The sequence below is a fragment of the Melospiza georgiana genome, chromosome 2, assembly GCF_028018845.1.
Source record: "Melospiza georgiana isolate bMelGeo1 chromosome 2, bMelGeo1.pri, whole genome shotgun sequence".
In the NCBI taxonomy this organism is placed as follows: Eukaryota; Metazoa; Chordata; class Aves; order Passeriformes; family Passerellidae; genus Melospiza; species Melospiza georgiana.
The window spans coordinates 31,230,532-31,257,917 of record NC_080431.1 but is presented as its reverse complement, the minus strand read 5'-3'; the positions used below and the strand labels follow the sequence as shown (position 1 = coordinate 31,257,917).

Here is a 27,386-nt window from a genome sequence, read left to right as displayed (position 1 = left end):
CTGCTGCTCTCAGAAGCACTCTGCTCCCCATTTATGGATCTCATTGTTTCCTTAAAAACAAATGTGACTTGTCTTTTCTCTTGCCATTCCCGTTTGTAAGTTTGAAACTAAATGGCATTTGTATGCTCTCATTCTGTATGGCATTCATTGATGGAGAGTTATGCTTGGAGAAGGTGTCAGACTTTTCCCCTGCAGAAACTCTATTATGCACAAAAGCTACTATAGGTATATAATGTGTATGTGCTTTTCTGCAAAATCTTATTTGTGATGTGCATTTGTATGGCATGCACTAATACAAGTGACAAAAGATACAGCAATGTCAAGTTCTGTAAACAAACCACTCCAAGGAATTAACATTACCACATAATTGTATGTTTTTACCATGTCAGGCATGTCACCAAAAAAGCACTTGAATTGTGATTATAGCAATTAATTTTTCCTCTCTTATTTGAAACATGCCAACTTATTATGGCATTGAGGATGATAGATTCTGGCCTGCCATTTTAGTGCATCATATATTTACATTTCCACATGAAGAACTGTTACCAAATGATGTTAACAGGATGGGATCTATATACAAATATATATTTAAGTATGATCACTATCTTTACACTAAGACCTGGAGGTCTTTAGAAAAAGGGGAGGAAGACTAGGCAAGAAAAATAAAGCAAAACAGAGGTTTTGTCCTCAAAATCAGGTAGGTCTAGAAATCTAGAAAAAAGTTATGAAAAGCAGGATTGTAGGGAATTGTACCAGTTAGAAAAGAAAGAAGAAAATATAATTTTTCCATCTGCTGTTAATTTGGCCATCTTTTGCTGTATTAATGGTGTGTCCAAGGTGAGTGGGTGGCTGAACTTCCAGCTCTATGGCATTCTTTCTTCTTTAGTTTTTCTGTTCTGAAGTGGAAATATCTATGTTTTGACAAATAACGTGCAGGAAAAAAAAAGCGAGAAGAAGAAAAAAAGGAGAAATGGGAAGGTACTGATTCAGATGATGGGAAGCTGTTTCCAAATACTGTTACCAAAAGCACACATTCAGGTGCACTAATAGAGTGTGGTTTTATCAAGGAGCCCAAGGGGCTCCCTCTTTGCCGCCACCCCCTTCCCCGAGTCTCGCGCTCTGCCTGCCTGATCCCATCCGACAGTAGAGCTGATACCGCACTAATCCCCGCAAGTTTGGGACTAATGAACTAACTGCTGGGCTGCCGCCACGGAGCTTGGTCCCAAACTATACTGTACTTCACACTCGATTTATTCTCCAGATGGCGAGACTGCGCAGCCCTGCCGCGAGGGACCACCTCTTCCACTGGAGTGTAAAAGTGGACGGATGTTGTTTTCTTTGCAGATTTGATAATTCAGAGCTAGAAACTCATGAGGATGCTTAGTTATTAGGTTTAATGGGTGCCAGTGGAGCCGGCATTGTGCGTATTGCCATTTTTAATTTCAGGGTGTGTGTGTGTGTGTTTGGGTAGCAATGGATTTGTCAGCAATGCTGCGTCACCAAAACCTTTATCTTCACCAGTTGGCGTAGCTGCACATGATAATGAACCTCTTCCTGTGTCCTCCTCAGAGTCAAACAGACGGGGTGCTAAAGTAGCCACCCTGACCAACCATTTTTTTTCCTCAGTGAGCTTCCCAGCACAAATTTAAAGCATTTTGATAGCATCACTATTTACCATGAAGCTCTCTGTTGTATTTCTCTCTTGTTCAGTTTGATAAAGAACCCAGCTCACATGGGACCCAAGGAGGATATCACCATCCCAAGCTACTTGAGCATGAAATATTTTACTTAATGATTTGATTTATTTCTTTATCAGCTATTCCTTCATGACAAAGTATTATCTGATGTTGTAGTTCTCATGTGAACAACAGGGCAAATATGTTTCTCACCATTCCATAAAAATTTTAGTCTTCCCATTCTTGGCAGTAAGGATATTATTGTATCAAGGACTACCTTTTTCTCTGTTACAATTTTGGAGTAGTTTATCTAGCTTAGGATTTTAGCTGTTGCACGAATTCTACAATAAGAAGAGCCTCTACATTTCCCTGCCTAATGAGGCACAAAGGACTCTCCCTTTTCTCCATGTTTTTAATACGTTTGGTCAAAGGTTTTAGTATATAATTTTTTTATTTACCCATGAAATGTTTTATTGGAAACCTTTATGGGAACCTGATACTCCCCACTAACATTAGTCAGATTTCCTCCATTGTAGGAAGGGTAGGCACAGTCAGCCCCCTCACAAGCTCTGGCTTTGGCAGCCAGATCCCATCAGTTTGTTCCACAGTTAAAAACATAAATTGATTCTTGCTGCGGAAACTATAGTGACTAGAAGTATTATATTATGAAAAGGAAAGATTTCCATTCCTGGAGTATCTGGGCATACAGATCTAATACATAGCAGTTCTAAGCAAACGCATCAATTCTCAACCCAACAGATGGCATGGGTGTGTTAACTAACATAGCAACATATTTTCTATTAAAATATGGGAAAAAACATCAACCCTCTCCCCATGTTTGTTGGTTGGTATAAATTCAGTGAAGTTGTTGGTTATTTTTGGGATACGTACCAGAGGGCTGCACATTTAGTTTATGTAAATTGATAACAGCAACAGCCTGTTAATAAGTGTTTTGTATGGAAATATACCTAGAAAGACACGATCTGTCTTTTTTGGGAAGGGAGTTTGCAGACTGAGGAGAAAAACAGATATGAAATGGTCTCATAATAGTGCTCATTATTATATTCTGAAAAAAAATCATAACAAATTAGGCTGCAAGTTTGCTGGAGATGTGCCTTCAGCTGGAATTGAGTGCTGCCTTAGAGGATACTTTGGGAAGATCTCTCTTTTGCAAATTGCATTGGTGTGTGCTGAAATGGTGATAATCTGACTTTAATTAAAAGCATAAATTGGTTTGGAGTGTGATTTTAAGCTACCCTTCTGCATCATGTCCAGAAGCTTTCAGCTCAGCCCTAGAAACCTATTACCCTGAGTCAGAGAAGGAAAACATAGGGGATTTGTATTTCCCAGTATTGGCATCATACAGTTGGGTTGACCAAATTTGGAAGAGCCATATAAGACAGCCATGGGCCGGAGCTGTCTTCCAGCTGGACGTGTTTGTACTAAACTGCATGCATGTTTATGTGGCTCTCCTAATGGCTCCAGACAGAATCCATTCACAGCAGCTCACGTTTTGGGTTGCATTTTCCAGAGATGGCACCCCTTGATGGCAGCCCAGGGATGCATACATGGGTGCCTTGTTCCCGCCTGTCCCATTAACAGGCATATGCTCCCAGCCTTGGGAGGAGCACTGCTAGGAGCCCCAAGCTGAAGGCTGTTTGCTTCAGATTTCATTAACTTTCTGCTTCATTATTCCTTCCTTTTAACCAGTTAGAGCCACCAATTGCTTTTCTCCAAACTTACCCTAATTATCAGGGGTCCCAGCCCTGTAAATCAGTACACTGCAGAGCTGTCTTAAACTGGCCTGGGAGACCCTGTTCTCATCGGTCCTGACAACTGTAAGCTACTGTTCCCTCACACTGTTTAACTCAGACCACATTGGGAAACCACCTCTGCCCCTCTTGCCGGCAGAGGTCTGCATCCGTCTGGTTTAAATCTACTGTCATGTGCTCTCTTGCTGATTTGTATTAGCCTGCATATTAACTTTGATGATTTCTTTTTGTTGTTTTTTTCCTCTTGAGTTTGCCTTTTTTCTTGAAAAGCATCTCTATTCAGCAACTGCATATTGTTAAAGTCATTCCTGAGCCTCCATGGCTCAGGAGCTTTAAAGTTTTATTAGCCCCATAAAAACTCTTCACAAATGAAATGATAAGTGTGCGTTTTGACAATGCAAATTTGTTAGGGGCTGTTGGTGAGTGGAAGGAATTTGGGGTTAAAACTTCAGTTGGCAGGAAGCAAGGAGCCTAGCACCTTCCTCCGACCCCTACCCCCTTCTCCAGGCCAAGAAATGCATTTCATTTCAGAAAAGCATGCCAGTATTCTTCATGCAAATCAACCATTAAACAGATTTGTAAATTTACTTTCACAAAAATAGCAAACGACCAGGGGAAGTGTGTGTCTTTGGAGATTTTATTTTGTGCCAACAGAATGCCCTTTCATGTGGTCTAAGAAAAACCTTGGAGTTATTTCAGTGTTGTTTTTATATGTATGTTGTGAATTCTATTACTGCCTTTAATGCACTTTGAATACATGGAGTAAAGGAAAACCAAAGAGGCATATATACGTCTGTACTTTTCGACATTCAGGCAAAATTACAGAGCTAAATTACAAAAATTAATTTTTGATGCAAATTTAAGAATATGCCATTTCTGAGAGAGCAGACAGTTAGTGCAATACATTATGTTAGCATAAAGATTTGTGTTTGTTATACATGTTCAGCACTAGCAGACACAAAAGTCTTGTTTCCTGCAAGTGGTAGAAACCCCATGCATTGAATTTACCAGTCATAAAGAAACAGTAAAGAGGAAGGTAAAATTGTGAGGTTCTGGTAATGACTGCTTCAATAAAGTCCAAGAGTGACAGACATTTTGGGGAAACCACTATATTGGCTGTCTAGCTTTTCCCCAATGTCTTTTCAACAAGTTTTCTTCTCAGTGCGTTTTTCTGTCAATAGGAAATATGTTTTCTTTTTCTTTTCTTGTGCATCGGAACTCATATATAATGTAGAGAGAAGCAAGACTGAACATCGTGAAAACCCTTGAAGAGTTTGACTTAGGCCATGGTGAAAAGTGTGTCAGGATAAACTCCGTGTCCAGCGGCCTTGCAGAAGAAGATCTAGAGGTGCTTTTGCAGTCCAAGACCCTGCCTTCAAGCATGATGCTGCCCAAGGTTGAAAATGTTGAGGAAATAAGATGGGTGAGTACCAACAACACAGTAGCTTTTGACTGAAGCTGTTGGGCCAAGTTCATCCAGGCACAGAGAGGAATGACTGTGAGTTAAGAGGAAGGCTGCAAATGCCATATGATGTTGTTGCTTGGCTGAGGTAATTGGGCAGTGCATCCACTTAAATGTGTGTGTGTGATGTGCTGTATAAAAAGCATATATGGAACACGTTTATAAAGAAAACCAGGTGTATTTCTCCCATGGCTGACAAAGAACCAATATTGCTGTCAGAATATATTATCAAAAGTAGAAGGGTAAGTGCCTGACTCTTCTCAGACTACCCTAACAAGCAAAATTATTGTCTGTCCAAGAGCCTTAGTTACGTGCATTGGAAGCAGGAGATGGGAAACCATGTTAGCAACATATGAAAAAATGGGTTGGGGGGAAGGTCACTCCTTGGGGCAACTGGAGGAACAAACAGGAAGCTTTTAAGTAGTGTTTTTAATTAGCACAGATATTATTTCCTGAACAGTTCTCTACTTCTTCCTTTTTAATTGCTGACAGGTGTGTTTGTGTTTCACAACTGACTTTTCAGCCAATAAAAACCTGAAATGTAAATGGTTGGCATGTCAAATTACTTAAGAAAACTTTGAAATAGGCCTAATTATGCTATAATTGTTTTAATTGTCAAAAAAGAGGGATGCTTGTTTGGATATACCATTATTGCTGCAACACACCAGTAAAGGAATAATGCTTAATTATTCACTTCATATTTTTGCAAACCGCTAGCTGAGCAGCTAGCACGCGTGCAAGCTGTGATGAAAAGCAGGCAGGCGCATTAGGGTCTATTTTAATCTCAGCACCTAACCTTGATCAGGCCATGGAGATGGGCCTGAGCACACCACGGAGCTCAGCCCCGTCACCAGGTGTGGGACAGGCCCCGTCCATGCCGTGGCGCTGCCCCTTTGGCCTCCACGGAAGGTTGTCCATCCCCTTCCACCAACGGGTAATTAAATTAACCAGAGTGCACCTCTCAGGGTTTACAGCCATGTAAGTGTTAGACAGAACTTGTCAGTGATGAATATTCATGATACCAAAATGGCAGAGCCCTTGCTGCCACCAAGTAGGTTTTGCGGGGAGACGGGATGCCAGGGCTCTTTGTCACCTCATCCTCTTCCACCTTCCCTCTGGCTAACTTTCATTTCCATCATGGAAAACAAGCCAACCCCAGAAGCTTCTGCATCACTGTCCTTCTTTTGCTTCGCTCTCCCTTTGCCCAACCTTTGCACACAAAGAACATACTCTGCCTAACACCGCTGCCTTCTTTTCCCAATCCTCAAAAAAATCACTCCAGCATGATTTTTCAGCCTCCCAGAAGCTGTTTCTTTCCCCCCACGCACACCCGCTCCCCCCCTTCATTTTTATTTATGTGCAGCAGAAAACCTGGAGGCTGATGCACAACTAAAAGATGGGCTTACTTGTTTTCTTTTGTGTGAGAATCTCTTGCTTTCCTTTTGTCCCTAGTGTGGGTACTTGTTTGACTGGCATGGCTTATTGGACTATAACAAGCGTAACTCTCCCTCCTTTGTGGCGGGACAATTCTCCCACAAATCCCGACCAGTGTGCATTCTTCCCGACACACTATTGGGTGTGCACTGGAATTGAAAGAATTGCTGAGGCCTTGCTACTTCATCCCCTCCCCAAGCTTTGTGGGTTTTTTTTTCCTCCGCCTTCTTCTTTTTTTTTTCCCTTTCTCCCTGAAATGAACACTTTACCAGGCCGGAAACATTTAATCGTCTCCTTTTGAAAAAAAAAAAAATTAATTGAAACTTCTCCACTCGTTACCTTTTGTATTGGTGCTTATTGCAAATCTTTTACAAGGGAAAGGAAGGGAGGCAATATTTAATTAAATGTGCTCTTTTTTTTTTTTTTTTGCTTTACCTTCAAAACAAAAGATAGCAAAAATTCCAGGAGTGTGACTTTTAAAATAGTTAAAATAAAACAAGAACTCTGCTCTTTAACTTGCACCTAAAATATACACACAGTAACATTTTTTTCCTCTTAAAAAAATTAAAACCAGGTAAGAGTCTTAAGAAGATATACTGATACCATTATATTACCTCATTTTCTGCATTTGCCTGGGTGAACTTTACTGTTTTCTGTCACTGTAGTAACCTGCCATACTGTACAGAGTGAATTGATTTTTTTTTCTCCTTGCACATTTTTGAGTGGAATTCTCTTCACTAAAGAAAAGTTATCTAGAGGGCCATGGTGATGATGCAGAGCAGAGATGGGAGGGCAGAATTCTTCACCGGAGAAAGCTGTGATTTATTTTGGCCTAATTGTAAAGTTACTGCAAATTGCTGGAAAGCTTTTTTTTTTTTTTCAAGATCTGGGTGATTAGATTTTCCTTCTTTTGGGGAGGGGTGGTGGGGGGAAGCTAAAAGGGGAAATAACACCTCTAATCCAGCTTCTGGTAAATAGGCTGCCAGCTTTTAAAATGAGTTTCCTTTCTATTAGTCAGAATATTATGCTAAGCCTTAAGCATTAGTTTTTTATGTTGCCATAGCAGCCTTATTCCTGCAGGGTTGTGACCTGCGATGATTACAGTACAAAGCTTATAGGGTCTTGAAACCCCCTTTGAAGATGAAAAGTCTTTGATGGTTTATATTTATGCAAATCTCTTAGATATGATTTACCCAACTGAGACTGAATGGAGAGATGATTAAAATTCCCTTTCCTTTGATATCCATTAATAGTTGAATATTCCTTAAATTTAAAATATATGCATATGTGATTTTTGTCTTTATTTACTAACATTTTTGCAGTACCTGAAATATGTTTATCTTGACGCAAATTACTCGATCTGGACAGACATAAGACATTTACAATATAGGGCTGAAGGTTTTCCCCCCTCCTTTTTTTTTTTTTTTTTTTTTCCCTTTTGAAAGGGGAAAAATCTGTGCAAGAGCTTTTGTATGTTTCCAGATGATAGATTTTGGAATTTGGGCTACCCCACTGGCAGCTCAGAGCTAGCTGTGAACTGGTCTCATGGAAAAAATTGGCAAGCTTTGGTCTTCAAAGAATTAAACTTCCTTTTTAAGGCCTTCCTAGGTAAGCTAAAAAATTATGAAGAAAAGCCTATTGAACAAAAGGGTAACGGTGCCGTAATGAATAATACGGATGCCACTTAGAAGGCTGTGGAGCGCTTCCAGTGATGGCAGTGCTGGACCTGAAACAAAACCGGACCTCAGGTACAGCAGCACTTCATTGTTTTCCACAGCCCACGGATTTGCATTTCACTGAGCCAGGGTGAGAGGTGCTAAGATTGGATTTTTTTTTTTAATTTTTTTTTTCCTTGCAAACCAGCCTCCAAATTTAGAAATGTATGGGAATGTTGCAGTTTCAGATCACAGGCCTTGTTATAAGCTGTTCTAATTTTTAGTTATCAGGTTTTGGGGTGGGGAGGGGTGTTTGTTACAGTCAGGTGAATATTTGCCATGTTGTGTATACATGTAGACTGTTCTATTTTTGCCTCTGATAGCTCATTCTGTGTAGTTTTAGTTTTCAGACAAATTCTTACATCACCTAAAAGGCCGAACACTTGTAGAACCAATGAATTTTATCCCCTTTGTGGAAACTGCAATGGGCTTGCTCAATTTTAAGGTAAGAAAGTCTTGAAGTGTTCATATTTTGCCATCTCAGCAAACTAGGATAAGGAGAATACTCAGTCTCTCCCTGATTTCACCAAGGAAAAGAGGTTAAAAAATACAAAATTTATTGTTCAATCCCCAAAAACATTTGCACATTGAACTCTGATGTTTGTATTGTAAAGGCCTTCATAAATTCAAAGTATTCCAGTGACAGAACAGCTCCAGACAGTCCACAACAAATATCAAAACCTCTCTTCATTCATTGGTACTGTTTTGAACACATTTGGAGTGGAAAAGGTCTCTCCAAAGATATGGAATACTCAGTGTTTCAGGCTATTTAGTAGCTGTCAGACACAACTTTTGTGTAACACTTAGTTTGAAATAAGAGTTAATTATCACCTCACTATTGCTAAACTTGCTTCTTTATAATGGTTTTTACTAATAACATTACAATCAAATTCCATGTTGTCATTTCTTTGTCTGTATGATAGAGTATTTAATGCTAAGATTAGACACAGAATTAACATTGAAAATACTTGAAGAACATGCTCATTTTTAGGGTAATTTTAGATCAGATCTAATTTATTAATTTCATTTTAATACAAATCCCTCCCCAGCCCTTCCTATCGAGTCCAGGTTTTTCAGAATGGCAAGGAAACGTGGTAATGAAACAGAAGAGCTCGTGCATGCACAAGGAACTCCACATTCCCCTCCCAAGCTCTAAGGGAAAAGTTTCAGACCAGCTGAGGACACACAGATCAGAAGTCCCTCCAGAAGTACCTCACAGGCAGCCTGGTCGTTTGATACAGCCATTTATCTTACAGCACGCACTCACCTATCTGCGAGCATGATAAAGCCATAACCAAATGGACACGCTCCTGTCCAGTGTGCAAACACAGAATTAGATCATATATTAAACCATTGAGGTTTTTCTTCACCTACAGTATTTTATAGTGGAGGTTTAATGTTGCAGTTGCTGATGCTGGCAGGAGAGTTCCCTTTTAAAGCACACTTTGTTACAGAATGATTTTGTGTCCCACCAGCTGCTACAGAAGAACGCCCGATAGTAGAGCTGGTAATTACATGTCTCTTTCCATGTACCTTAGCCTTAAAAGATACTAATATTATCCAAACACCAATATAAAATAGTAATACTACTCTCCTCATGAAAAAAGCTACAGCAGAAAATTGTTTTACTTTTATTTTAATGCTTTTCAGCAGCACTTGTTGCATTTTAACTTCCTTTGCTTATTTTTAGTTATATGTAGATGGACACTTTAAAGTGGCAAATCTTCTATCTTGTAAGGAACTTGTAATAATTGTAAACCATTAATATTATTTATTTCATAAAAGAGTTTCTGATCTTTATTTCAGTTTCTCATGCAGATATATTGCTTGTCAAACTAATCAAATATAATACTTTTTGTTTGTTGCTAAGCAATATTTGCCAAATGTTTTGTTTCATGTCGCTACATAAATGTCTGAAGTAGTGGTCACAGTAACACCTGAGGCATAATGTAAACCAGAAGGTGGGGAACCTGTTATGGATGCCCAGTATTTGCTATCTGGATGCTTAGGGAAAGCAAAATACTTTTTTCTTTTGCTGAGTCATTTTAAAGCACTGTGCATTGGCGAGCACCTACAGTGGCTTTGCTTAATAGGAGCAACATTTCAGAAGGATTTTGGTACCGCTGGGTTGCTGTAACAGCCTCTGTAGTTTCTCTGCATCCTGCATTTCTGTAGACATTAATGCTCTGTTCTCATTTGAAGGCTGTCTGTGAAGAAGCACTGAGAACAGGATCCCAGGCTGGCTTTCATTTGGATGCAGTTGTCTTTGGAGGAGAGGACTTCCGTGCCAGCATAGGTTGTTACTTGCCTCTTTACTATAAATGTTTATGTATGGCATTTGTTTCGGAGAAGCCTGTGAAATTTCTGACAGCAATAATTAATGACACTTGAGTCTGCATTTTACATTTTCATTTTACTCCTTAATTTCTTTTCAGTGCAGAATGTACCACTGGCAATTTAAAACATGGTCCTTGTGCTACAGGGCACTGAGACTTCCTTGTGCTTTTTGCCAGTCAGTACCAGAAGTTAATTTTAAAAAAACACCAAAAAAAACCCCAAAACAGACAAACAAAATAAACCCTCACCCTCTTGAGTCACTGAAATAATTTTAAAATATTGTATGCATAAGCAACATTCATATGCTTTTTAGAACTACATTTGAAAGTCCTAAAATTCTGGTGTCCGCTTCACCACTTCTTTACATACAACTGTCACTCAAGCTTTTGACATCAAGCACAAACACTCTCCTGCTACATTTTGCTTTCATGAATTTATTTTAAAGTTGTCACATGTCAATACAGCCACATATTCAAATGAAAGCACTATTAGTCTTCCTAAAAATTAAAAAGTGCTTCCCTATTTATTTTATAAGAGGGCACTTAGCTTCTGATTTAATTTAAAGATAAAAGCCCAGAGCTATGAACTTCTACATTAAAAATAAGTATGTTAATGTAAAAATCAGCATTGCTTTACTAAAATATTCCTTACAGACTGAAAATCTCTATCTAAATAGTAACCTTATGGTTATTATTGTTATTATTTTTTTCCCACTAGCCTTCACATGAGTACATTGCTTAGCTGGTAGCCTGTGAGCACATGAAGTCTCATGAATACTTTTGCTTCTTCTCAGAAGTCATCTACCATCAATTTTTCATTCAAATACTAAAGCTTAAATATTCAGCTTAGGACATCAGTTGTGACAAGAATCAGAACCAAGGAAAGTGCAATTCTATTCTCAGTGTGAATTTTTTAACCATTTAGTTGGACCCAGTATATCAATTTGTGTAAAGCTTCTCTTACTGTAATGCTTCTCACTGTACATTCAGTAAATAGCAAAATCTAATAATTACTTTCATTTTAGCCAAGTCAGCAGTCCTTACCAGACAAAGCTTCCACTGACTTCAGGCTTTCAAATTCTGATTTAAACTAAATCAAAATCTGAATTTATAAACTAGTGTTTAGAGGGATGTTATTTTTTATTTTTGCTAAAGCATCTTTTTTCCTCAGAAGAGTATCATTTTGACTCTACAGTATAGCTTTACATGCCTCTTCTATTTTCTAAATCAGTTAAATATAATCTCAAAATTTCCCCCTTTTTTTTTAACATAAGAAATATTTAAAACAGAAAGGTTTGAAATACTCATGTCAGCTTTTCTTTGTTCTCATTATTTTCTCAGGTGCAACAAGCAGTAAAGAAACTCACGATATTCTATACGCCAGGCAAAAAATCATAGTCACAGCAAAGGCATTTGGCCTTCAAGCAATAGACCTTGTTTACATTGATTTCCATGATGAAGATGGGCTCCGCAGGCAATCGAGGGAAGGCGCCTCCATGGGATTCACGGGTACGACTTTTGCCGATGCCTCAAAAGAACGCGGACCTTGCTCATTTTAAATAGGTTGCTGTGTTTACTGTCACCTGGACAAACAACTTGATTTTTGTTTCAGGGCACTTATTGAAAAACTCATTGATATCAAGCTCTTCTATGTTTATTACTATCTTAAAAATTGTAGCTGGAAATTTTGCCTGAAAAGTCACAGGATGCTTTTTGAAACCATCTGCCATGAAGCGTGTGACTGGTTTTGAAGAGAAGTTGGGGTAGAGGCTGTGCAGTGATTCCTCCCTTCCCAGAGCACAGGAAAGGCAATACTGTACTCTGCCATGGCTCCTCCACACCTGGAGCCCTTTCTCTTTGTTTGAACAACAGCAGCAGTTTAAAAATACTTTTTAGGCAAAGAAAAAAAAAAAGAGAAGTAAATCTCATATGCTAGCTGCTAGGGGAAAGTTATTTTCTTATTGTTTTCTTTGGTTTCTTTGTAGTCTCCTGGCTTTCTCCCTAGTAAGTGCTGGTGACACCTACGGGTATTGGCAGACAGCAAGAGCAGCAGGCTCCTTGCCCCACAGTCCTGTAATGCAGCCTGTCACCCTGTGATTGGTGTACCAGGTCGCTCGGATGCCTCTTTGGGACAGTGCAGCCACCAAAGACTGGGGGCTGCAATAGAAAGCAGCCATTTGACACATGCATGAGAGAATTCTAACACACAGGATGAACACCACATTATTTTTCTTTGACCACTATCCAGGATACGCATATGAGAATATCCCTTAGGTTTCTGTTACCAAAAGCGTGGGTGATAGCAATGCCACCTAGCAAACTCTAGTTTCACAGTTAGCTGTATATAACATCTTAAAACACCAAACAAAAAAATAAGTGCAATTTTAAGTGACCTTGGCATACCAGTAAAAGAATAGCAATCAATGCTTTTCAGCACAAGCTCTGAGCTTTGACATTTGCAAGCCCAAGTCCTGTTTTGGAGGTGAAATGGTTAGCTCCTCACAGCTACATTATCCACGGCCGTGTGGACTTCCACCCGTCCCTCGGCTGCCTTTGAAGTTGGGAAAATAATAGAGCTGCTGAATGGTAGCACCTGCTGACGGCTACCTAGTCTCAACCAATATTTCCTAGCTTAAGGAAAGGCTTCATTTTTGAAAAAACATAAACATCTGAACCTCCTGTTGACAGAAGATGGAGTTGCAGGTGCCTAGACCCTTTGAGAGCACTCTTTTGAATGCTTAATGCACATTGAAGTGCTTAACTGAGGCTGTCAGTTTAGGAAATTTACAAATGTTCAGCATAACCAATGCTGATGGTGATTTGGACTCCAGTGACTTTATGGTGGAAGTTGCCTGACCCTAGAACAGGGTCCAGACAGAAGACAAATGAAAAAGTCACACAGCAATTTAGGGTGTAAAATTACTTTCTGTCTTGGCTGTACATGTGCCATACTTGCCTTTCCATACAAGGAGCAAGGGTCTGTAAAAGTACAGATTTTATTAAGGTGCTCTCACTGCACCTGCCCTTTGCCTCCTGCCTTTCTGCAGCTATCATCGACACATTTCCAAAATTCAGCCAACAACCTGACAATCAGTCCAACTGTAATTAGAGATGGGTCAATACTGATTCTACTGATTTGGTGGGGGAAAAAAATTAAAATCTGTTTGAGCTAAAACAAAACAGCATTTTTCCTTTTCCTCTGAAAAAAGAAAAAAAATATTTTAGGTCAATCTAAAATATTGCTCTCAGTTTATCTAATATTTTTATAATCTTTCCTGCTTCTTTTGATTGAAATAAAATCTAATTTCAAAACTGATAGCAAAATCATGTTTTTCCAAACCTATGCAAGTATTTTTTTCATAATCTATATAATTTAATCATTTTAATATTTCCAATTTCACATTTATCACAGAAAATTACAAATGGGTTCAGCTTAATCCATGACTTTGTATAAAGCAGAAGTACGCACATTGTATTTGCCACTGACAGTCCTCTGATAATGTAAAAGTACTGAAATGTCAACCTATTAACAAATTCAAAATGTGCAATTCTTCTAATTTTAAAATATAAGATCCCTCCCTGTTACTTTTTAATAAACAATCAAAATCATTGAAATCAAGAGAACTGAAATTAACTGAGTCTTGCAAATTGCTCTCATAGCTGGAGAACAACTCATTTATTTGCACGAACAGGGCTGAACTCACCACTCTCAAAAGCAATGCAAATCCAAAATATTTAGCTAAGTTGTATGTACTTAGATGTCCCCATATTAGGCCAGTAAAATTGCCCTTAATGTAATTAAATAGCTTCCCTCAAGATTAAACAAGCAAAATAATATAATGAAGAATTTACCAGGTATTTAAATATTATTGCAGACCTCACTGCTTATTGCAGCCAAGTTTTCTTTTCCAATTATGTTAAAATCAGTCTGGTTTTCCTTCAGTGAGTGTATAAACATAAAATCAAATGTTTTCAAATGTAATCCATCCAAATTAATAGTCCTTTAATATTTATATTTAATTAAAAATTTATATATCTATAAATAGGCATCCATCAAGGTGTTTTACACTAGCATTACCTGTGGACTTTAAATCAGTGTGTTGCCTATATAAATGGGCATAGGTTTTAGGAATGTTTGTGTAAAAAATAAGGTAAACCTTGCCATAAGCTTAAACAGCTGACTTAGTCATTATAAAAAGTCCTGAGCTACATGCTGAGAGAACAGATATAAATACGAAACAGTCTAGGTGTCCTCTCCTTTTCAGTCTTTTGTAGGAGACTAAAATGACACCATCATACAGTTACCTAAAAGACTTGACAAGTATTGATTTAAAATACAATATATCAAGTGGTACTGTAAAAAGGATTTCGTGGTCGTAAATTTTAATGTCTTCCAATTTTGCACTCTCTCAGTAACTTGTCAATAACAACAATTCTGTTTAAAATATTTACTTCGTTCCTGCATGGCATTATGTCTGTAATACAGTTATTTGAATAGGTAGTCTGTGACAAAAATCAACCAAGTGCTATAAATCAAAAGTTCAATTATATTCTTCCTAAATTGTTCAGCAGTGTTTTAATGATAAAAGCATAGTTTACTAATATAGGTATCTTTATCAAAAGCAAGTCTTTTTACAGAAATGCTTTAAACTTTTAAAAAGTCATATATGTGTATTTTTAATACAAATTTTAATTTTGTTATAATTAGAGATTGACTTCAAATATAATTTAAAATATACTCAACATTTTTTTTAAAACAGTTAAGCTCGGTAGGATTTTTTAAGAAATTGTTGTACACACTTCAATTTTTGAATTAATGGTTTAGCTATGGAGAATTTGTTGTATTACAAATAAGGAACATCATCAGCTTATTAATTATGACATTTTATTAAAATTACTGAAAAACTTCTGGGTAAACTTAAGATAAAACACATTAGTTTAAAAATTTTTTTGTGTCATTTCTTTCAAAAATTATGGTTCTTAATGGAGTTTAAATTTTTACCAATATTTAAGGTATTTTTAAAATAGTTGTGATATTGAAATTTCAAACTAATATTTGCATGCCTGTAAAATCATGAACTAAACGTTGTTCAAGAAGAAGTAAAATAGAGCTACTTGTGGCATTTCAGCAAAGGAATGTAGCAACACCACAGCACTACTATTTCTTTGCTCATTTAATTAAGTGGAGTTTCTTTGTACTCCAAGTTATCACTCAGACGCACTGCAGCCTGATGAAAACAATCCAGGGATTTCTGCAGTGGTTATTTCATGGAAAATAGGTGCATTCCTGCGCTCAGGCGTGAGACTTCTCAGATGCAGTGATGGGCTGGTTGCTAAAGGACATCTGGCCTAATGGCAGTGGGGACAGGGAGCAGACCCCGTTGTGCAGGGAACCTCCTTGGGTCCTGACACTTCCAGCTTGTCCTGGCAAAGTGCAAAACTCTGGCTGGCACAAGAGGCAGCGGCGGCGGGGCTGTGGGAGCCTCGGTCTGCAGGGCACTGCTCACTCGCTGGCAGCTTTGCAGCATCAGGCTCACCCCTCTGACTAGTTTTGTTTTCTGGCACCGAGGAGAGAGAGTTGTTTCCTCCGAAGGAAGCTGGGAGTTACGGCAGCCTCCCTTTATTAGGGCACCTTAAAAGCAAACCACAGAGATCCCACCGGTCTGTGAAATTCCCATAGAAATGAACTAATAACGCCAAACGCCGCACTTTTTAAAGTGTCAAACAAATTAGACATGTATTTGTTTTAAGGCAGCTAAATTCAATCACAGATTAAAAGGGATTATGTGGCTGTCTATTCACGTTTGAATATCTCTAGTGAAAAAGACAACATCTATTTTTATTTTCTTAACTTATGTTTATACAAGAAAGGATTAAAAAAACTGTTTCATAAAGCCTCAGGGCACTGCTGGTGGTTGTTTGCTATACCAGTGACTAAATAAATATTGCAGCCTACCTGCAACTACCAATAATTGCAGCAACAACGGTTTAAACAACATTGGGGATTATATGATTATAAGCCAATACTGAGAATTTAGGGAATGATCCTTAGGGTACTGGTAACTTTTCAGCCCGACAGATCTCTTGCCATCTTCTTCAGATCTCATTTTCTGAGCACACTTTAATACAACTTATTTAAGAGTGGCTGGAGCTGTTATTTACATAGTCAAATTCAGAGATGCATTACACTTAATTGTTATTGATTGCCCAAGACAAGCAACTGCACCTGAAATTCCTGAGGGAAGATGTATGGATCAAAATGGGGAGGGAGGAGAAAGAATCTTGGGTTCTTTCAAACTATATTGAATGCAAGCATAGCACAAGGTATTCTTACTTTTAAAATAATCTGCCAAAAAGCTATCTGCCTGTTTTCCAGTTTTAAAAATAAAATAAACCAAGTAAAATAATTAGTTAGAGAGCAAGAAAGTCTGCAAGGCATATGAGAGCCTCAAGTGGTTGGAACATTTTGCTTGAACATCTGTTTGTCGATGCATGATTCTGGTGTTATTAATCTTCTTTGTAGGTAAGCAGGTGATTCACCCCAACCAAATTGCTGTTGTCCAGGAACAGTTCTCTCCGAGCCCTGAAAAAATAAAGTGGGCACAAGAACTGATTTCTGCTTTTGAAGAACATCAGCGATTAGGCAAGGTAAATATTTTGCTAATATGCCATAGTGGAATCAATTTGAATAATATTTAAGATTCTATTAGAAAGGTTTATTAGAGAGTGATGGCTCTTTGCTTTTATCTTATGAAGTGCTGTAACTGAGAATATTGCTTGTGAAATCTGTCTCTGGATGGTGGATATTATAAATGTATCACTTTCCAGTATATTTAGAAATAGAATGGCTATCTTTTCCTTCCTCCCCATTTTAACTTTAATTCTTTGCTTATGCAGCCTTTTGAGTCCCTGCAAGTACCTACAGCATCAGAGAATTAAAATTGTTTCTCCATTATGATGCATAATCACAGTGTTACTGTCAGAGGAAAATATTTGCAACAAAAAGTCAGGTAGCTTGCAGAGGACTCAGACTGCGTGCACAGACATCATTTATGGAAAGAAATAAATGCATTAGGAAGCCTTGGTTTCTAAAAAAAATCTCTGCGTTGGTAGACCTGTTTCGCTTTTGGGGGTTTGATCCCTCAAACATGCCCAGTAGTAATTGAATGTACTTTTGAGTGAAACTGCTTGCAGATTGTGGTTCTTAATCATTAAAAATGGGAATGTTTTATGTGCATTTGTACCAATTGCTGGACCTGGATTTTGGATAGAGGAGAAAGCAAATTAACACTAGAATATGATTGTTCCTAATTTAGTGCATCATTGAGTCTCACGTTTCCTGCTCTGTGGGTTTCTGCTATGTAAATATTGCGGTGGTGATGCACAATCTGTCTCCACTTTGTGCCAGTAATACTTAAATTAGGGGTCGCCTGAAGGAAGATTTTATGCTAGTTGCAGCATTGTCAGTTAATTATCTTAAAGGTTATTTGCTATAATCCAGTTTGCCTCTTTTTGAAAGAAAAAAAAAAAAGTTGCCGCCAAACATGTTTATCTTAGTCTTAGCCAAGCCTGGGCTAGTTAAAAAGGAAAGTCCCAATGTCAGAATGGGGAGTGCAGATGAGTGAGAATGGTTCACACTTGCTTGTGTGGCATTCAAGTAGGAGACAAATCCCTCCAGTCGAGAAGTCCACCTATAAGACTGTGCATAGGGTCTCATTTCACTGGTGCCATATAAATGTTTTCTGCACATTTTTTCCACTTTCTAGCGGGTTAGAAAAAATTGGGATGTCTGCTTCCCTGTTCCCCTGCATTTCTGATACTGTGGATGCATTAAAAATGCTGCAAAGGTCAAAACAGATATTATGGTTTCTTCTCACAGTTAAAGTATGACAAGGTATTTGCTATTGCTCTGCCCTTCTCCTTGCTGGGCTATTGCATCCCCTTTGTGGTACCTGGCTGTTTCCAGCACAGCCATGACTATGCTCTTTGGGTGCTGTCCAGAGCATTGATTTCAGGGTCCCTATTAGGATGCCTGGATCTCTTTGTTCTCTCCACCTCAATTTTGAAATGTAGCTCTCTTCATGCAAGCAATATAGAAATAAAAAAATATGTGACTGGTTTTGCCCATTATTCCAATTTACAGGGCTTGGCTCCCTCACAAAAGGCATCGTTACAAACATACTGCTGGTGCAAATGTGTAGGCAGGTACATGCAGCAAGAAAAAAGTCAAACTACTTACTCAGGCAAATATTTTTTATTATGTGCTTAATACTATTCGTTCAGTGGAATTTAGCGTCAGAAACTCATCTAAGGAACACCTCTGTCATATGCGCTGTCGACTAGGAGACTGGACCAAATTTAACTCTAGTCCCAGTATCATACAATCATTAAGCCAAAAATGTTAAATATTGAATAATTTAATGTTAGGCAAGCATTAGTCTTTGAATTTATTTTGAAACTGCTATTTTAATGACATAATGCTGAGGTTTTTTGTTTATATCAGCCATTCGGGGGGGGGGTATTTGGGTTTGGGGAATTTTTTTTCCTCTTCATTAATGCTTTTAAAATATGTTATAAGCTTCTGTAATCAGTTTCAAGAGCAAATTTGCTGAGAGTTTGTGGTGCAGGCTATTTTTTTAACCAACCAGGTTGCATGCTTCATATATTTTTTGCACATAGCCATCTACCAATAAAAAAGGACTGGCAGGTTAATGTGTGAACTTCTGGATCTCGTAGCACTGTCGTATTACTGAATTTTATAACAAAATTGGAAAAATAGCTTTCCATGTAATGCTGGAAACTCATTAACTGAGTTTCTAATTTGCTGTTATGGCTGTGTCAGTGAGAAGAGCTTGGACAGTCTGATTACTTAATTTTTTTTCCAAAGCAAACATATCTCACAGAGGGATCCTCTCTCTCCACATCCTAACGACATGCTAAAATGTGAGTAATAACTCTTCCCCTACCACCTCCTGGCAAATGCTCCACACAGCGGTTTCAGTAATCCTCGTGTCCTAATGAAACACCTCTTCTGTTTTCCTTTCCCTTTTATTATATTAAAGTGTTCATGTCAGTAGGACTAAAAATATAGCTGTGGTTAATATGGTTGAGACTTGCATGGTTTTACCATGTTATTAATCAAAGTTGAAAGCCTGGAAAAAATAAATGTGAGGGATTTGTGCAGCTGTTTGTGTGGTAGATAAGTTACTGGTCTGCAGTCTCTGGGATCATAGTTTGCTATTAATGTAGTTTAAAGTTTGATGCCTTTACTTAACAATATTTTACATTAAAATACAGTAACAAGCTTTTATAATCTATTCTGATTTGAGACCTACAATTACCATAATAATCTTCTTTTGAAAGAAGGCTGAACCAGGCTCCTTCATCCTGGACGCTGAAAAGCTTTGACATAGTAGCCCCCAAATGTGAGTACTGAGGTCAGGAAAAATTAGGATCTCAGATGAGCACTGTGGAATTAGAGATGCTGTGGCAGTGTCCAAACAGAAGGAAATTAGAGAGCTAACCAGCTAGCCAGGAGTATTTGGGCTTGCCTTATGGAGATAGTCCTGTTTGAGGGGTTGCTTTGGTTTGGTTTCTAGGTTGTTTTGCTTGTGGGGCTGTTTTTTACATTTCTGATCCAACTTAAAAATGGCATGTCCGGGAAATAAATGGTAATGTTGTATTTTGGACAAGTAGAAACAAATGCTGAAAAAGTTCATTTTGTATTTTATTCAATTGTTTATTAAGTGTTCTCTTTTGTCTAAAACTTTGAGATCTAAAACTAAAATGTGCTTAAAAAGAAAAGTGTTATTTCCACATCATTTCAATATTTTTCCAGTAGAACTGCATTACTTGGGGATATGATTTTCAAAATTAGAATATTCATACTAAAAAAGTGGGTATAGCTGTCAGAAAGTCTAAATATAAGATAGATGTCAGTGTGCTCAAAAATAAAAAACAAGGGTGATAAACATAATTCCAGTAGTCTAAAGGATAGTTTCTGATAGAAATTTCTAAAGCATTTGTACTACATTAAACAGGGAAATGATCTTATGAATGCAGATAAACTGAATCTGAGGGAGTAGAGTTAGTGGGAGAAGTTATTAGCCTATTTTAAGAAAAATATCTGATTTCTAACAATTAGGACATAAGAGTCTTTACTATTTAGATAACTCCTGAATTAACATTACCAGTACATTGGATACAGGACTGTATCTCTTCTATGAGTGTTTATATATGACAAAAATGTAAGACATTGAAAATGCATTTTAAGCCATTCAACGTGGAAATACATCAGGCACAATATCATTATTGGAATTTAATCTTCCCAAATTACCTTACTTTTAAATGAAATTCAAATATAAGAAAAAGCAGAAAAATAAAGTAAAAGGTTGATTACACATTTATCTCACATACTAATTTACAAATGCTTCCAAAGCACCCACATAATAAACTAGGGAATAACTGAATGCTGCTGCTAAGGTCACCTGTCAGGTAAGGATTATTTTGAGTTAAGGTAAGTATATCACAAATCCAAGTTGTAATATGGGTTGAATATTTAAATCCTATAGAGCAAATCAAAATAAATATTTGTGTATGCCACATACAAATGCACAGAGTGCTTCTAAGAAGACCTTTAGCGTATGTTTCTTGCATTATATTCTGTGCCATTGTATATCATGTTCCCAGCAGCTGAGGAATAATATATATGAACTCCAGTGATTTGGCAAACTATACAGTTTCATTTACAGCCCTTTCCAGGATTATGAAAAATCTTAGGAATGCATTTATTTACACAGCATCAACCCAACAAAGGAATGGAAATTTCCAGCAGTGGCTCTCTTATAATGCTCTTTGTTTAGGAAAAGCTACCCCAAGCCACTGTATCTTAGAGACGATGCGCCCTCGTGCTTCGGCCAGCTCCAGCTCCCACCGCCTTACAGGGAGGTCTGCCCCGACTTTCTTCCCCCTCCTGGCTGTGCCATGGACCCCAGGAGGGCTCCCCAGCCAAGCGGGATCCACCCTTTCTCAATCCAGCCCGTGGTTGCTAGGAACGTGGGACCATGTCCAAGGGATGCCTCTGGGAAGGGATGCACAGGAGCATCCCTCTGGTGTGGGGCTGTATCACATCCCATCAGTCCCCAGGGATTATATTGCACCTTACAGGGCATTATATCTCAGAGCTTTATGTAGAGCTGGGAGTGAGGGAGCAGCCCAGGCCCCCACTCCCATTGCCCAGGACAGATTGCTGAGTTTTGAGGTGCCACCAACCAAGCTGGATCCCATCCCAGGGCGGCAGTGGCAGCCCAGGGTACCTCTGTGTGTGTGCAGGGCTGTCAGCCCTCCCCCTGAGAGCACAGGGCATGTGCTGTCCCTTATGTTATCTAGACAATGTGTATTCCTTTCACTGCAGAGTGGGGGATTCAGGAATTTGTGATAAATTGCCACCTTTAAGGAGCACCAGCCTTAAGAAGTCTAGGCTCAGGTGCATCTCTATGCAAAGATGAAGAGTGCTAGTGGGATTTAAGCATGGACCATGGTTATGTTGTTTGTCTTTTTAAAAAGTGGCCAAATTAAATTTTAATGTCAAAACTGAGATCAAGAGAGCTCATATTAGTACTCAAAATTTCCCTATAAACATTTAGTATTTGAAAAATGCTTTATAAATGTGTTTTGTGTCATGGTTGAAGGCTTTTCTCTTAGAAAGATCCATCTGGGATGGATTTTGAACCTCTACAATAGAGCAGAAGGGGCTGTATTAGCTAATTGCTTGTGCTATACTGGTTCCTACATTGGTGCAATCAGTCCTGAGGGAGTTATGCCAGGTGGGGAGAAAAGGAGACAGATTTTACTACACGGGGCTGCAAAAGCTTCTAAGCAGGGCAGAAACTCATACAAAACCATTTTCTTGCCAGCTTCCGCCCTTTCCACTCCCCAGCAGGCATTCAGTGGCTCTTAATCTGTTTTCCTCCACTCATTAAGACCTGTGTCCAAAACACAGAGGGAGAAGGACTCGGACGGCACGCTGCTGTTTCCCGCGGGGAGAAGTTTCGCCATGAGCCGGGAGCAGGATGGATCCGTGCCCCTCCATGGCCTGTCCACCCGGAGCGGCCCTGGAGGGGGCAGCTGCTCCTGTCCCGGGGGACACGGGCCCTGCAGAGGATGGCTGGCAGCTCCCTGGGCTCCTCCTCAGCAAGGCATGAGCCCCCGTCCTTGTGGGCTCGGGGAGGTAAATGCAGGCTGAGCTGCTTTCGGAAGGGCCGTGCAGTGTCGGCACATTGCCGGTGCAGGCCCTGCTTTGCTGTGAGCATGGAGTGGGAAAACACCCAACACTGCCATCGTGCCAAAACCCGCTCTGCACCAAGCGACACACCAAGGCAGCTACCCACCTCCAAAATCCCTGTTTAAAAAGAATTAACGAGTGCTCATGAGCCTCATTTCAATTTCCAAAGCAGGCTCTAACTAGAGAGGTAATGCTCTGACCAGATGGCTCTTTTTAAGCCTTACTGAGGGAATTCAGAAGCCTGTACGGCCAAAATATTGTTTCAGTTAATTTAAGTAGCAGCAGTCTTGCTGTCTTTTCACTCGTCTCTGTACTAGCCAGCTTTTCCAGGGACCTGGAGTGGCTGTCTGCAAAAGCTCTGTTGGCTGAAATAGAGAATCACAGTAAAAAATGGCTGTTCAATCCTATTCAGAAAATGAATCTGAAATTAGAAAAAACACAGAATACAAAAATATGGGCAATTCCATGCTTGTTGGCAGAACAAGCCTCACTATTATTATTTTCCTCAACTCCATTGTATTTTACAGCTACCTTTCCCTTCAGTATCAAATGCTGTCTCTGTGCCCTGTAGTCATTTACTTTCAGATTGCATTTTCTAGTTTATATTTAACAAATTGCTTCCATTACTTCCATAAACCTCAGGTTAATTTGAAATTACTACATGAAGGTCACCTAAGGATGCTAAAGTCTTAATATCAGTTCCTTTTTACTTTTCCATATAATAACCATGATGCTCACTAGGGAGAAAAAATGCATGGTTGGATAGGCTGTTTGTCCAGGAAGCTGCCTTTGTGCTATAAAATAAAGATTTGCTTGGCAGCAGCAAGTGTGCTCTCTAGGATTCTTCCGTTCCCAATACAGTATGAGACAGAGAATGAAACCCAGTGGAGGGTATTCCTGATTTCTAGAACTTTCCTCTGCTTCTTTAGTTTTTTTCCTTCCTCCTCTAGAGAAGCACACAGGAAGGCAGCAACCACAGTAAGAAGGTAACTAAAGAAAATGCAAAGACAGCAATAAAAAACCCTCCTATCTGCCTTTCATTCAGGGATGTTAAATAGATTTTTTTGCTCAGGCAGAGGGAGAGGCTTTGGTGGCCTGAGGGGTTTCTGGCGCTGGACCAAGCAGCATCCCCAGGCCCACCCCAGCTGAAAGGGCTGTCCCTGGTGGTTCAGGGAGCTTGGGGGACTGTAAGATGGAAAAACAGCTTGTCTGGCTCACACAGCAGGGCAAAACCCTTATATATGGGCTGGAAGCAGTTCTGCCAGGTGGAGAAGAAATGAAGGACCTTGTAGGTCCTTGTTCTTCATCTTTCCTGCCCCACTGTGGACTTGAAGGATCACAAAGTCCTTTCTACCTGTTGAGCTTTAGAAAGGGTTTCTTCTGTCAGAGTTCTTGCACTGCTGCTCAGGAGTTATTTGAGGCAAAAATCAATCTCTATTTCATGTGGTTGTTGCTCTTTCTTTCTTGACCTTTTGTGTCCTTCCATCTGCTCCTAGAGGCAGAAGCCTATCTCAAACAAACAGGCCTGCTTCTGGCTTTACAAACTGATTTATCCTCTGAACTCACTGACTACTTCTACTCCTGTGGAAGATTACACTGGCAAAAAGAAACAAAAGGTAGTGATTTCTAATGTTTTCTACATATCAGCAAAAAGGTTACAGAAACTTAACGGTGATGATACTTTGCAGAATTCCCTCTCTATGCACGCTTCAACAGATAAGAGACCCACTGAGCATCTTCTCTTGCCAAGAAGATATCTTTGACAAACCTTTTCAGGGATCACTTTTTTCCCCAAAGATTTTGTGTACAAGTGTTTTTCCACCCATAATGTTTTTACAGAAAAGGGGTGAATGTGAAAAGGTCCAAGGGAAGAGGCTATGGAAATATGTGGCCCAAAAAGCTTTGTCCATACAGCTCACTGCCTGTGAAATCTGCAGTTTGTCATATGTGACTGCACTGGTTATTTGGGCATTCCCACCTACTGCAAAGACACTTCAAGAAAGCCAGAGTTATGTATGAGTCTGCTCTGAAGGCAGGACAGGCCTGAGCAGAGAAGAGAGAGAGGCATTATCTTGTCACAGCCTGGAACATACTCTCAGTTGACCCAGATTTCACTGAACACCTCCTAGCAGCTCACTAACCTTTGGAAGTTCATTATGAGAAGGTAGAATCATGACCCAGCTCTTTATGACAGCTCTTTGGCTACAACTTGCAGAAGAAAAAAAAATTAATTAAACCTGCATTCAGCACCATCACAGCTGTTAGCTCTTGACTTCCCCAAAAATATGGTCTCAACCTTCTGTTTCAAGAGAAATCATTCCTTTGTACTGAGGATAATCACTCCTCCCCCAGGCACAGACCCAATGCCATTTGCTGTGACCAGGCTCCTCTTCTCCTTTGTTCATTACCTGTAAGCAAATCCAAGCGTTCTTTTTAAGCCCCAAAGCAAAGACTTCCAAATTTCCTCTGCAGGGAGTCACTCAAACAACGTGTGTTTTCATTAATCCCAGGGGAATTATCTTCATGAATGCCATGCTTTTTAGGGGGAGCCTTTGCCATCCACCTGCTCCCTTCCCTCCTCAGAAGACCAAATCTGCCCTGCTTGCAGAACACAAAACTCTTATTGCCTTATAACAGCTAATATTTTACAGGATTAGAGGCAATGTTCTCAGACTCAAGCAGGTCTTAGTGCATTTATTCCTTTGGTGTCTCCAAAAAGTCATAGCTACACCTTTGTGTTTCAGAAGTGGGTGAGACACTGAACTACCATGGAAAGAACTAGTGTCTCAGATAACTGTGGATCAAAGATTTCCTGTGTCTGTGGACTTGAGGCCGTTTGTCTGTATGGATTAGGAGGTACACAAGGTTTGCCCTGGCCAGCTGGCATCAGCCCTTCTGCCCATTTCCATTTAGCCTGGCGCTGCCCGCGAGTGCCGACACAGGTCACCGGGGCTGGAAGGGCACTTACATAATTACTGATTTACACAAAGGCTGTATTCACACCAGCCTCTGGCCCGTGCTGCCAGAGCAGTGAGGGAGCTCTGTCTGACTCACAACATCTCCTAATGATCAAGGGGGTGGAGGAGAGAAGGGTGGCTGGCTTGTTGGTTCCTTTACACCCATTTCCCCCGTGTCCTAGGTGCACATCCCCTCCAAAAAGAGCCCAGTGGGACAAGGGGATAACCAGACTGCCACACACTCTGCAGGGATGTGGTCTGCAAAGGGAAGTATTGCAAAAGTGTTGAGAAAAGTAGTTGGAAAAAACCCAATGCCCCAGCCCCCAGTGGGGCACTGTTTCTAACTATGTGACAGCAGAGTTCTGTCCAAGGACCTCTCCTCACTTGTGAGATGTCATACAGTCAGTAGTCCCCTGAGTAGTGGAAGAGGGGTTTTGGGCAATTTCATAAGCATCACATAATCCCTATTTTAGACCCATACTTAATTTAAAATTCAGCAGCAGGTGATTTCTTGTCCATGTTGCTGTTTCTTGGCACATTATCTTGTCTTGCTTTTCCTTTCTTTCCACTGGCTTAACTACCCAGAGTGTCCCACATGCCAAAGCCTTACCTACTCCCAGGACCCCCTAGCACCTTCAAGCCTGCCATCTGAGTACCCTGACTAGATTCCCAGAGTAAGCTGCTTTGGAAGAGTCAGCTGTCTCTACACAGTGACCTAGGACAGCCCATGTAGGGACACACACAACAAATTAACCAAGCACTACTAGTTAAATTCCAAATTAACCTAGCACTATTAGTTACATTCTTTGTCTGATGCAGAACAATTGGGTTTTCCTTTCTGCTGTGCTCAAGCCACGATCTTAATGTAACCTATATAAGTATCTTTGAGAAAATCCCGGCAACTGTCACATGGGAGTTTAAGTTGTTGGCTACATGCATGATGAAATCAAGGCATCAAATCACAGGTTTATAAGCAAAGGCTGGACAATGACTGAATGGAATCACAGCAGTGGTTCCAAAAAGAGAGCACAGAGATGTCAAAACCAATGCTTGTGCTTGGAGTCCCATCTGCCAACAGACAGGGAGCCAGCTGACTTTTTGGAATTTACAGGAGTTATTTGGTACTTCAAAATTTACATCCTTTCTTATTTTCTTTTGCATACAATCTTCATATTCAGTACCAATGCGGGTGATTAATAGATTACAGTGGTCTAAGAACTGAGGGCCTGCAGTAACCCTCTTAGTGAGCTCATTGCTGTCATTAGGATGGATGTGGTTAGAGGCACAGGTAACCACAGATAGAGCAAATGCTGAGGAAAAGGCTGCAAGCATTGGCTGGTGCAGGAGTACATCTAATTCTTCTGTATTGCCAGCCAAAGGGGACTAGCTCGTCTCATCACTGTCCCACATGTCCCAGAACAATTATTGTTTGACTTTAATTAACTCAAGTACTTCCATACACAACTCAGAGATAATTGTGTCACATTACTAAGAGGTGCCTTGAATATTCTGTATCATGATAGTTTTACTCTGCTTATTTCTGTCCTTAATCCAACAGTACATAAAGTAATAAAATATGGTGAGAGTAAAACTTTGTGTAACATTGTGTATCATAAAAAAGGTTTTGATACAGATGAAGAAGTATAAAACTTTACATTCCCTGATTTTATGGAAAAACACAAGGGTACCTCACTTGCCATCCTGTCCATCCCCTGTGTAGTCAAAGTCAACACAGTTCCACATTTAACACC

The 27,386-nt window shown here is 39.6% G+C and overlaps 1 protein-coding gene and 1 long non-coding RNA gene across 5 annotated transcripts in view; one reads left to right on the top strand and one right to left on the bottom strand.

The window, feature by feature from the left end:
* The window catches only part of LOC131096742 (uncharacterized), a 71,249-nt gene that overhangs the window by 11,019 nt on the left and 32,844 nt on the right, over window positions 1-27,386 (bottom strand). The window lies entirely within an intron of this gene.
* The window catches only part of CLYBL (citramalyl-CoA lyase), a 165,259-nt gene that overhangs the window by 132,255 nt on the left and 5,618 nt on the right, over window positions 1-27,386 (top strand). For 2 of the 4 annotated variants that reach the window (XM_058045308.1, XM_058045309.1), the window contains exons 3-8: window positions 4,683-4,871; window positions 8,403-8,504; window positions 10,262-10,355; window positions 11,737-11,904; window positions 16,919-17,043; window positions 19,283-19,338. In XM_058045308.1, coding sequence (XP_057901291.1) covers window positions 4,683-4,871; window positions 8,403-8,504; window positions 10,262-10,355; window positions 11,737-11,904; window positions 16,919-17,043; window positions 19,283-19,324 — 720 coding nt within the window. In that variant the 3' untranslated portion in view covers window positions 19,325-19,338. The remainder of the gene's footprint in view (window positions 1-4,682; window positions 4,872-8,402; window positions 8,505-10,261; window positions 10,356-11,736; window positions 11,905-16,918; window positions 17,044-19,282; window positions 19,339-27,386) is intronic. The other 2 variants (XM_058045307.1, XM_058045306.1) reach the window with 1 other exon arrangement.